The sequence below is a fragment of the Thermobia domestica genome, chromosome 10 (assembly GCF_964235325.1).
Source record: "Thermobia domestica chromosome 10, izTheDome1.hap1.1, whole genome shotgun sequence".
NCBI classification, from domain to species: domain Eukaryota; kingdom Metazoa; phylum Arthropoda; class Insecta; order Zygentoma; family Lepismatidae; genus Thermobia; species Thermobia domestica.
In genome coordinates, this window is record NC_137463.1 from 85,151,238 (window position 1) to 85,163,924 (window position 12,687).

Consider the following 12,687-nt stretch of genomic DNA (forward strand, 5'->3'; position numbering starts at 1 on the left):
TTGCGATAACTTTTGTTTTCTGGGAACTTATGACACTCAGGGTCACAGATGTTTTCACGCGAAAGTATTAGATAATTGGAGAATAACAGCTAATAATTTTTTGATAAGTGAGACTGACAGCGAATATAATATAGATTAGTAGGAATTTTCTTGTTAATTTATTTTTAGCTTGTAGATAATGGAAATCTATTTAGAAGACAATACATTTTGTGATTCGAACAGCGTGATCGTAGAGGACTTCGGTAGTTAATCATTGTTCGAAGCGGTTAACTTGAGGTAAGTGGATAGCAGCATCTTTCTCTAACTTCACAACACAATTTTGTTTTAGAGGGAATTCACTTTTGTTTTGTAAGTTTTGAAGTTTGATGAAATTAAGTAACAACAAATCAAACATGATATTCAAGTGTTTTTAATTTGTCTTTTGTAACAAATATGTCATTTTTAAGGAACGCCTACTAATCCCATTTTAACACTTCACGATACTTACCGTGTACCTATGAAAGTGAATGTTGTAAAGTGAAGAGTGAGGCAATTGTTGCTATGTTGTAGTCAGTGTGTTGCTGTTGGTTGCATCGCCTATCAGTTTTCAGTACAATAGGTTAGAAAACCTTAGAAGTAACTTCCCCTCTTTAAATCCGAAATAGCGGAATGCGATATCTATCCTAAAGGAACCAATACTAATTAAGATGCATATGAATTCCCAGTGTCAGTCAACAATGGGTTCGGGAGTTATGGGGCTGTAAAGGTAACATAGGAATCGATAGGAAATACAACGCCTAGGCATTTCGTTGACGTCTCTTTCTGTTAACCTGAATAGAGTGTAACGCTGTGGACGAAAATGTGTCACAGAAGTTTGAATGTTCAAAGGTGATCTCAAGAACTTGATTGGAATATATATAGCAGTTACGTTCGACAGTATATGGGAAAGGGAGGACGGAAATTAGGAAATAAAAATAAATGCTTAAATGAAATAATTTGCTGATTCATAAGTGCAATTTATTATTTAAATAAGGTGCGTTTTGTCCTGCAAAAACAAAGAGCAGGTAAATGATAATAGACAAATTTGTTGAGGTCTAGTAACGTTTTGAGCCTGAAGGTGTCTGGTCACATTTGCATGCCTCGCGTTTTTGAACCGGCTTCTAATAGCGAGTCAGATTGTAGTAAATTTTATCGGAGGAATTGTGCTGGGGTGTGAGGGAGGAAAATGGACTTCGAAGTAATTTATTACGTAAAGCGCTGCCGATAATTTAAATATCTGGTCACTGTGTTTCCTTGTTATTGGAAGTAGATGCAATCTTCACCAAGTCTCCCGTGCTTTATAGATAATATGGTTTCTATATAATATATTACATAAGGTTAGTATCGACGAGATGCGTAGACGTTGTGTTTCCTATGAATTCCTATGTTGACTTTACAGGCCTATAACTCCCAAGCTCATTGCTGGCTGACGCTGAAATCCATATGCATCTTAGTTATGACTGCCTCTTTTAGAACAGGTATCGTGTTTCGCCATTCCGGATTCAAAAGAGTGAATTGTTACTTATTAGTACTAATGTGAAAGAGATAACAGTACAGTGATCAGTTAGTCAAGAAATTATGCCTTACTGCTCATTATGTAATTTAAAAAATTAGAAATTTTTACAATATTATTATTAATTAAAAATAAACAATATCCAAGCATGACACCGAACAAAATGGTATGCGTAAGTACAAATCCTCTTCTGTAGTTTTCGACAAAATAAATAAATAAATAAATAAATAATAATAATAATAATAATAATAATAATAATAATAATAATAATAATAATAATAATAATAATAATAATAATAATAATAATAATAATTTCTTTCTAAACTTAATATTTGACGCTGAGCAAGAACCATACCACTTATTGAGATGAATGTGATCCTGAAATATACCCTCACTAATCTTTTTCATTATGACACTAACAACATGACAAATAAACCCTATAATTAATATTAGCACTTAAATTTTAATTTCTATTAACCAATATAATATTGTGTGAAGATAAGGCATATATGTCAGTCAATAGATCACATCCAGCCAAAACAAAAAGCATGTTTGAGGGTAAATTGTAATGTATAGTTTTTGAGAAAATCGAAAAAATGAACATTTGTGGAGAGAGAAAAGGTCGTTCTTTGGCAATAACAATTGAATTTCGATTTTGCTGGAAGAAACTGTTATTTATTTATCTATATACCGTATATATAAACATGCAGTGTTAAACAGCAGATTGTATCACCAAGGGCGCCCATCAGGGAGGCAAGATGGAGCGCTCGCCCCCCCTAAGAGGAAATTGTATTCTGCTTGGGAATATTGAAAACCCAATAGAACTTTTACATTAGTTACAGGAAAATTTGAAACTGTATTTGAAACGTCGCTTATACTTGCCCCCCCTTGGAAACCACAACATGGGCGCCCTTGTGTATCACTGTTTCTCTTCTCCTAATCATAACACGCGGTCTTTTACTCACCGTGTTAAATTGAAATCAGCTCTGAAATTTTGTGTGACTTTTTATTTATTTATTTATTTATTTATTTATTTATTAAAAAAGGAGTTTCAGTTTCTTTGGGCAAGGAATGTCGAAGGACATACTGATGTATATGCTGGTAGAAGATCTTTTTTTTTTTCATTTGATTTCATTTTCAGTTTAGCGTCCCTTTCAGCAGTAATGCTATGTTAGATGTGGATCTATAGCTTAACATGGGACCCGAACCACATGAGCTCCCGGCGGTACCCGAACCTGGGTCTTCCAAGCCAAAGGCATGGACGCTAACTGCTTAACGGTTCATTTCTTGACGTCACCTGGGTAGCATACGTACTGTGATTGCGAGGGAACAGCACTGAGCTTTCGAGTTTCTGAAATTATATATGAGAAATGTGTCTCTTATATATTTGTTGTGGATGTTAATTGCGAGGGAATTCAGACCTACGTTCTCTCATTGCGACATTGTAGACCAGCCACCGGCTTTTCCCCGATGTGATGGGTTCTTCATGTGTTGGGGTCTGATGCTCGAAGACAGAACAAAACTGTACCATAACTCACGTTGTTAAATGACAAACATGCCTTAATGGCAGAGCCAGTCAATTAATATAGTCCCAATTCTCAATAAAGACAATAAAGAGTCATCAAACATTAGCCACAGTGTCTAACTACTTAAGACACCGCCACACAAATACCCATTTTTTTTTTTTTTTTTTTTTTTTTTTTTTACATAAATCTCGTTCAGATTTTGCTACGAAAATCATTATTCCTACTCAACCTATTAAGAAAATGCTAGGTATAGGAGCCAGGAGTATAGCGTATAACATATTTACATTATTTTATTTATTTACAGAAAATTTCATCACATGATTGACTAACTACTGAAATATTTCTTCCAAGATGGTAGCACGACCAAAGCTAACAGATTTCAGAACAGTTTTTCTGTTTATCGTAGTACTGGGATTGCTTCAATACTCAAATGCGTTTAGACGTAGCAACCGTGACTTCTTATCACTACGAGGCAAACGAGAAGCTAAGAGGAATGATACTGATAATAGACTTCCAGGGAATTTGGAGCCATACTTATACAGATTGAGCTTTTCACAAATATCACCAGAAGAGGACAGTTTTTCTGGACAAGCGACTATTTATGTAAAATGTATAGATTCAACGAACAAGATAATCCTACATTCAGTAGACTACAATATTTCAACATCCGATATACTCGTCTCCGAACAAGATGAAGAGAATTCTCTATCAGTTGGGAGTCTAGAGTTTCAACCAGAGAATGATTTGATGATTATAGAGTTAGACAACACTCTAGAGGAAGGCAAGGCATATGAAATCAACATTCCATTTTACGGAAGTTTGTCCAATGCCACAGGATGGGAATCATACGAATTCATTGACAACGAAAATGGAGGTAAAAAGTAAGTATTCACAAAAATATTTAAATATAACTTTATGAATATATTGACAGTTATAGCAATGTATTAAGTAATAAAATTTTCATGTTAATATATGAAGTAGAAATCTGGCTGGGCTTCTTGAAATCATAAGAAGAAAATGTTTTATCTAGGAGGAATAATTATCGTGTACAAGTGAATTTCTGCGCAATCTTCTATACCTGATATTCCTAATCTTATTATTCAATTTACTCCTTCATTCCAATTCCCAGCATTTCCACCAATTTCCTTCCAAATTTTCAAGTAGTATTATGAACTACGAAGAGGAACTGAGTATTATATTCCTGCTGTATCTGATTACTTTGCGTGAACGTAATATATATCAGAACTTTTATGCTGTACTTCTTGAAAGTTACTGATCAAGACAAAGGAATTACACACGCTGATATTGATTAGGCAAGGAGTGTGAATTAATTTCTTGAATCAAAAGTCGTGATTACTATTTTTAAGTAATTAAAGACCTGCAGAAAATGTTGTAATACTATTATTATGTAAACTAAACTGCTTTGAATCATACATAATAGCAATGCGTATTGAAGAAAGTTAAAACCTCCGGTGTATGGGGTCCTTGGTTCAATCCCAGTTCTCGGTAAATGAATTTTGTAGTGGACAAATACCGTGTGCGTGGGTTTTCTCTGGGTTCTACCTTTTCCTTCCACTTTCTCCATTCTACCATTTCCTTCATTTTTCATCATTATCGTCTCCTTTAGCCTAGCCGGCATTGCATGGGACGTAAAACTTAAAGATTTCAATTCATTTCAAGAAAGTTAAGTGACACACAAGACATTTGCTAGTTTGACAAACTATAATTCGAATCCGGACCAATTTTCAAGGAAAAAACTAATTGAAGTACCTAAAGAATAGTGAATTGTTGGTATTAAATATGGGACTGAAAGAAGTAAGGTGAAGCTATAAAAAGCTTAAAGAAGAGGACTTATCATCGCTGGTAGACATCGCACAAGTTAACATTGCACTTTAAAGACGTTACTTGTCACTTTACACGTTAGTCAGTCAAAAAAAAAAAAAAAAAAAAAAGATTGTTCAACGCTACGCATGCGCAAGACGTGTTGCCAACCCCGATTATTCAAACTTGTCCATAGTTAAGTCGTTTATATTCCTTTCGTCGAAAGATCAAACTTCATGTGTTCAGTTTCCCTTTCGAAGTACATGGCTACTGATGCCACGTTTGTCTCAAACAGGCGAAATTCAGGGTTAATTTCGTTCTTCTCAACAGAGGGAGAGAAGGAAAAATACTCCATAATTATAAATATGCTATTGCATAGAAGATGAATAATTCTGTTTTATTATTCATTTATTTATTTTACAATCATCATATGACATTACCATTATCATTTTAGTATGATCAAAATATTTGACCTTCCGTACAAGTACAATAGAATTTGAAATCAATTGTTAAAATAAAAGAAGAACTGGATGCATCACATATCTGAAAGTACTGACATAAAAAAGAAGTATTCATACAATCTCATATATTAAAACATAGACGAACATATACATGTAAAATTTTAAAACAGTTTTAAGAAACACAAAAATTAAGTTTTATATCGCCACTAACACAACGATAAGTAATACTGACTGGGAAACATTCTTTCGCCCGTTTAATTTTTAACTTAAAAAAAAGGAAGAAGGAATCTTTCTACATATCTCATGGTCAACAGAACACATGATACATTTTGGTAACCCCTGTTGTTCCTATAGTAACAGTGCTTGCTTAAAACAGAGGCGTGGCTCACTCACTTTTCGAAATAAGATATTGCCGAGGTTTGTTCTTTGGCAGGGTTTCGTATTGTATCGGCAGATTGAATATTAGGAGTTTTTACATGCGCGTTTTACACTCTACATATACATAGATTGAAAAAATATAACATATGAATTATGAACAATACTGCACATTTCAGATTTATAGCGAATATTTATTTGAGTTAGCTACGCTGAGGAATTCACGTCCCTGCCTGTCAAATCTAAGTCACTTGGCAGCCAAATCGCGAAGAACATTACGTCACCGATGTGCAAAGTTGTAGCGCGCTATGCCTAGCTTCAACGGTATAACATCCTCAAAATAAATTCTCGCAATCAAGTGTACAACTGTTTCTGTTATTCTAATGTTTTAATATGTTTCCTAGAAAGTAGTTGGTACTTACCATATGGCTTAAAATATGGTGCGCACCACCATGTTCCACAGGAACGAACTGGGATCAAAATTTCACTATGGAAAAATTCACCAACCGGCCCCTTTCCGAAAAAAAGGTAGCCTCTAATCTTTTGTTATCCAATAATAATTTTTACAGTTTTATATTTTTAAATTGATCCTTTATAAATTAAGGAATATATGTTCTAGTAAATGAAACTATATTCAATTCGAGATAGGTCTACTTTGTGCTTAGTATTTTCAATGTTGTTTTAGCTCACAGTTGTCACAATAGTATAGGTATCTTACTGTTTTATGAGAAATAATTTTTTGTGTATTTAACTTTTTATTACTTTTTATTTTCAACTTCATAAAAACAAAATTTTGGGAGTTGGCTGGCTGTTATATATATTTTAGCAAGTTTTATGAAGTTGTGAAGTGAATTTTAACATGAGCGCATAGCTACCGCCAGACATTGATACATTCGTAGGCCTACATATCTTTCAGATTACATTTTCAAGTTATGAGTAATTTCTTAGGATCAGGGTCGGATCCAGGACGGACTTCTGCGGGGGGCGGGGGTTGTAATACTGCTACTTTGATCTACTTTTAAAGACCTTCAAACTTTGGGATGGGTTTTATTTATATATAAAATAATAAAAAGTTCTCTCTTCTGTTAGGTGCGATTGTGGACCCTCTGGATCCGCCACTGCTTAGGACATCATTTTTCTGTCCTTCACCATCTATGATGTTCTTTACATCAATATATTAAAACATTTCCTTCTCCACTGACATAAGCATAAAGGATCCCAACTTATCCTGTGATAGAGTCGTTCTCAGTCTGTTTTTTTGAACTTTTTTTTTTTTTTTTTTTTTTTTTTTTTTTTTTTTTTACAGAATAGCTTCTCTCGCATGCTACCTGTGTAAAAGAAAGTGTGAGCATGTACTTGTAGGCAAATCCTATGTTACAATAAGTTCCTGTTAAAAGATTATACATACCCAAAAGTCTGTAGTAACAAACACAACAGTCCTGACATGAATGAATACACTTTTTCTTCAGAGTGAAGTCATCCGGAGAGATATGTGTACTTTCAACCTCCTCTTCCAATTCCATTCCATCATTCTCATCTAAAGGGGACTTTCAGTCTCTCCAAATGATTAGCTAAACTGGTCAGTTCCGTTCTTAATAGATCTGCTGTGATATGCGACTTAAAATATGCCAATATCTTTGCTAAATGTTCAAGTGCAGGTGGTTGAAATCCTTTGCTTCTAATGTCTTGGAAACATTTTTGATCAAGAATTTCTAGGTCAGCAAAGAAAGCACTATTGTTCATATCAAACCGCCTTGACAAGCTTGTGCTTAGTGAATGATGAAAAATAATTAAACATTGTGACTTACTGGACGATGTCTTCTTTATTGGAAATTATACAAGAAAATACCTATCTTGTTTCTTAGAACTGCAATCTTCACAATGTTCATCCAAAATCCACGCTGAACATTTCCGTAACGCTTGCAAAAGAAATTTGTGGAAATGTTACTTCGAGTGATGTCCAAAGTACATTTCACACACAAGGGAACAACCACTTTTGATCCATATTAAATGTCCGTGAACTTTCACTCCTACTTGTCGTCTTAAACATCAAGTAACTAGTAATTTCCACAATTGTACACAAATTTACAAACGACTTTTTTTTTTTTTATTACCGAGCCGTTCTTCACTGAAACTCCAACATGTTCTAAGGCAGGCCTGCCCATGAATTGGCTCCCGGAGCCGAAGCGTGAGCGACAACGAGCGGAGATAAGAACAGGTGAGCACAGGTGTTGGTAGCTCCGCCCCTTCCACTGCATCCGATAAGTGTTGCCAAACACACATGATGGTAAAAAACCTACGGCCAAGCCTGGTCACAAATTCGCACGATGTTGAAACATTGAGCAGACGCAAGCGTGAAATGTGCAGGTGTGCTCTCCCCCTCCCCATTTCGAAAGCAGTGACGCGAAAACACTGCAGGAAATAAAATTGGTACGTTTTTTGATCGAGGAAGACGCATGATAGAGGTTACAGTTAGCGTTGAAGTAACTAACAAATGAAAAAGAAAGAAAGAAACTAATATTAAACATGTCAGCTTACAGACGTAAAAACGACTGCAAAAATCGGAAACGAATTGTTTCAGGCCTTTTTTTAGCTTGCTTACACAATTCGTGACATTGTATTACATTAGCACTCGGTCTGTAACTTGTCACTCGCTTCACGTTTGCTAAGTTGTGAACGCCTTTCGTTGCTAGATTGATAGCAGAACGACGGGAGGTTGAAAATAATAATAATAATAATAATAATAATAATAATAATAATAATAATAATAATAATAATAATAATAATAATAATAATAATGCGTATTATTATTATTATTATTATTATTATTATTATTATTATTATTATTATTATTATTAGTAGTAGTAGTAGTAGTAGTAGTAGTAGTAGTAGTAGTATTCGGACCAAAGACGGATGAAAATGGGGATTGGAGGAAATTCATAACGAGGAATTGCATAGTTTATACCGCTCACTTAACATTGTTAGGGTCATTAAGTGTAGAAGGCTCAGGTGGCCATTCCGTGTAGCCAGAATGGAAGAAATTAGAAACGCTTTCATAATTTTAACTGAAAACCCAACTGGAAGAAGACCACTAGGAAGACCTAGACGTAGATGGGAAGACAATATTAAGATGGATCTTGCAGAAATAAGAGTACAGAGTAGAAACTGGATCCAGTTGGCTAAGGACAGAAGTTAGTGGAAATATGTTGTAAACGCCGCATTGAACCTTCGGGTTCCATAGGCCATAGAGTTAGTTAGATATTATTATCTAAAAGAAATGTTCAAATGTTGTTAAGAGACAATTACACAGAAGAACTGAGTTCCGACCAAACACTAATTTGCCGGAAGGAAATTCCAGTGCAGTCCAGCCCACTTTAAGCGTTATCCGTGCAATCCACGTTTCATGTTCAAGACATTGGGAATAATTGTTCGTATCATTCAATTGGAACGTTCCCTTCCAAGTTTACGCTGTTACAGTAGGCCTACAACATCGTGACTTTCAAAACCAGTCAGTAACTATCGAAGAAAGACAAGCGTGTAGCTTCAGTCGTTGATATGATTTAACATTCTTTTTCACTTTTAACAAGCTACCGGCAAGCAACCAGCCAGGGACAATATATTTTTCCTTATTAAAAAGACACTCCTTGTTTAAAAAAAAACAAAAAAAAAAAAAAAAACTAATGGTACCCACTAATGGTCACTCTTAAAAATGGAAATCTCTTTGGCTCTCTTAATATTCTGTTTGATTCTTTGCGATCAAAGTAACATTAAAAGTGGAAAAAATGAAATGAAATATTTGGGTTTTACGTCCCACGGTTATACCGGTTAGGCTAAAGGAGACGGTGATGATGAGTAATGAATGAAATGATAGAATGAAGAAAGTGGGAGGAAATGGGAGAACCCCGAGAAAACCCACGCACACGGTGTTTGTCCACCGCAAAGTTCACTTGGCGGGGGCTGGGATCGAACCCGGGACCCCAAGCACCAGATGTGAACGTTCTACCACTGAGCACCGCGGCCCCACTTTAAAAGTGGAGTAAGAAATACTATTCTTCCTATTGATAGTGTAATAGTGGCTTCTAATCTCCACAACCAACCCCTTGCTAAGCCTATTCGTACACACATACATGCATAAGCTAATTTCTGGAGATAATACTTAGATAATTACAAACAAGTGCTACAGTATTTTTTTTTCGTATCAACAGATTATCTCTTTTCCTATAAAGCGAAACAACAAACCCACACTCGGATTAAGAACTTGATAATATATATTGAAAACTGGTTTTCCATTGGGCAAACTGGCAAATTTTTATAAATGTAAGCGATGGTTTGGTTCCACCACATCCTTCTTTAACAAAAGGAAAGAAAAAAGAAGAAAAGGAACGTACATAGTTTATCATTTGATTGCTGTTACCAGTTTGTGTTGTCTATAGTTAACGGTTACCACATTGTAAAAAACACTATACACTAAATGGCAATCAGTTACCATACATACTTTTTTTTTTATTTGGTAAGCTAGTGATTACCGCCAAGGTTGACAACACTTCCGCTCCTCTAAGGACAAAACCCGAAGATTCACGAAGCACGAGCAACGGTATTTGCTCATAGAATGCTCGTGAGCGTTCACGAGGAGAGTTTCCACTATCTGCTCGCCGTGGCCAGGGCTGTTCTAAGGGTTTCATCGTTTCCATCCCAACGTTTGCCTTCTTTCCACTGACTCGAGATAAAATATCGGTAAAGACAGATGATTCTTTTTCCTTTCTTTTTTACATTACAGCCCTTTCCTGAGCGTTATGCAAAATAAAGAACATTGTTGTATTTCGAAAGTGGAGCCTTATTACCTCAGGAAAGGAATCAATTTTTGGATTGGAAATTAAGAAATTAATTATTATATATTAATTATTTTTTTTACAGATATAGCCTACATCTTTTGATTTGGTCATACTGTACTGTCTGAAAATCTTTTAGATCTACCGGCCCCTTAAAATTGTAATGGACCGGCCCCTGTGGAGAACTGCACAACTCCACTATGGCCAGTCCGCACCTGATGTTCCAGAAGCAGCCGTATGGCGCAAACTTTAAGATAAAATGTACTGACATGTAAAAAGCGTTACCAAAGGGAATGACAGATCGTGTAAAACAACGCTGACTACTGTTCGATCATTATAAAACTCTCTATTATAATCACAATACAGACCTCGCAGCATGTGTAATTCGAGGGGGAATTTTTGTTTTGTTGCAAATTTTAAGTAGATGAGGTCAATTAATTAATTAATTGTCATACTTACATAACATTTCATGATTGGACAGTTATATTTCTTTGTGATAAGACCTGTACTCCTACAGTATGGTAAAATTATATGTTATGACGGAGCTTTAATAAAAAGTCATTCAGACGTTTATTGGAAATAAGTATTAGTATATTATACGTATATCTTAAGTAGAGGTAGTGTGTAAAGGTAGGAAGAAACACAAATCTTCGACTGTGGAGAAAATTCTGTCTGAGTTAATTTTAGCTGGAAGGAAAAAAATGTAGAACAAGTTACATAAACTCAGTCTCCTTATATAGAGCAAACATAAATTGTCACAAGAGCGGAAAGAATCAATTCACAAGAAAGACGACAAAACTGATTTTGATAATTATCGAGGCATTTCTCTTCTGTCAACTTCGTATAAAATCCCCTCAAACATTCTATTAGCAAGATTAATCTCATACGAAGATGAAATTGTTGCAGATTACCAGCGCAGATTTAGGCGAAATCAATCAACTGTCGACCAGATATTTACCATTCGACAAATACTCATCGTTAGAAGACGTTGAAGGACGACAGGAACGAGGCAGTGTTCACACCTTTCTCGCCCTTCTTTGAATACTTTGTACCATTCGTAGCTTAAGTCTTGGTTAAAATTTACTCACCTTACATATTTTCCAACATTTTGAAAGAATCCGCTCACGAAATTCTATTCCAAACACTGTTTAAATGCTACATAATTCATAGTAAAACACTATAAATTATAAAAAGAAAAAAATGTCCAAATACAGTGAAGAGCATTTATCAACATTTAAAGATACGCAAGTCGTTACACAATACACTTCTGTAAAGAATATTGTTTAAATGTTGTTATATCACAACCTTTGAGAACCTCTCGTGATACAGATAGGTTCTCATAGCTTCTACATTGTAGATCAAATTAAGAAGATTATAAAGTCATACATTTTGCATATAAATTGCAATCTGGACGATTTCGAAACCAGACAATAATTCAAACACAAATTTACGAGACAAGATGAAATAAAACTTATTTGTCGTCTCGTCTCATCTCGTGTCTAACACTACTAACTACAAATCAAATTCGAGAGTATAAACGGACACAGGATTATAGGAATATGGATAATTATCACAGGGTCACTTTTTCAATTTTTTTTTTAAAGTTGATTAATACACATGGTTCAGAGTACGATTTCTCATTGGGGAGCATATAAAATTGAATTTCACAATCAATTTTCATTAGTTTAGTCATTTGTCTTGTCTAGCCTAAAGAGCATAATTATGGGATGTTAAACTTAAAATAAGAAACATTTAATTTCGTTTTGTGCCCAGGAAAATGTATTTTTACATTCTTTAAAGTTTGTTTCTGTAGCCAAGCTGATGTAGTTTGATCCTGTTTTTTTTTTTTTCTGCGTTGGCTAACTAATATAATCGACATATTCCTCAGAGACAGCATTTTTGTTCTCTTTTTATATAATTTTTGATTTTTTAATGTGTATATATTATTTAAAATTATTATTACTTTTACAGATATATTACTTTCATGACTCCATACCTTGGAGCCTCAAGAACGGTTTTCCCTTGTTTCGACGAACCACATTTAAAAGCACAATTTGAAATAAGAGTTTTAAGAAGAGCTGATAGTCCTGCCGCCGTTTCAACAATGCCTATTGCATCTACGAATAACAGGTAAGCTGTATAGG

At 34.8% G+C, this 12,687-nt stretch overlaps 1 protein-coding gene across 2 annotated transcripts in view; it reads left to right on the forward strand.

The window, feature by feature from the left end:
• Positions 1 to 212: 212 nt before the first annotated feature.
• LOC145662522 (aminopeptidase N-like) overlaps positions 213 to 12,687 on the forward strand; it is a 154,247-nt gene continuing 141,772 nt past the window's right edge. For both annotated transcript variants that reach the window (XM_081728181.1, XM_081728182.1), the window contains exons 1-3: positions 213 to 276; positions 3,362 to 3,938; positions 12,515 to 12,673. In XM_081728181.1, coding sequence (XP_081584307.1) covers positions 3,409 to 3,938; positions 12,515 to 12,673 — 689 coding nt within the window. In that variant the 5' untranslated portion in view covers positions 213 to 276; positions 3,362 to 3,408. The remainder of the gene's footprint in view (positions 277 to 3,361; positions 3,939 to 12,514; positions 12,674 to 12,687) is intronic.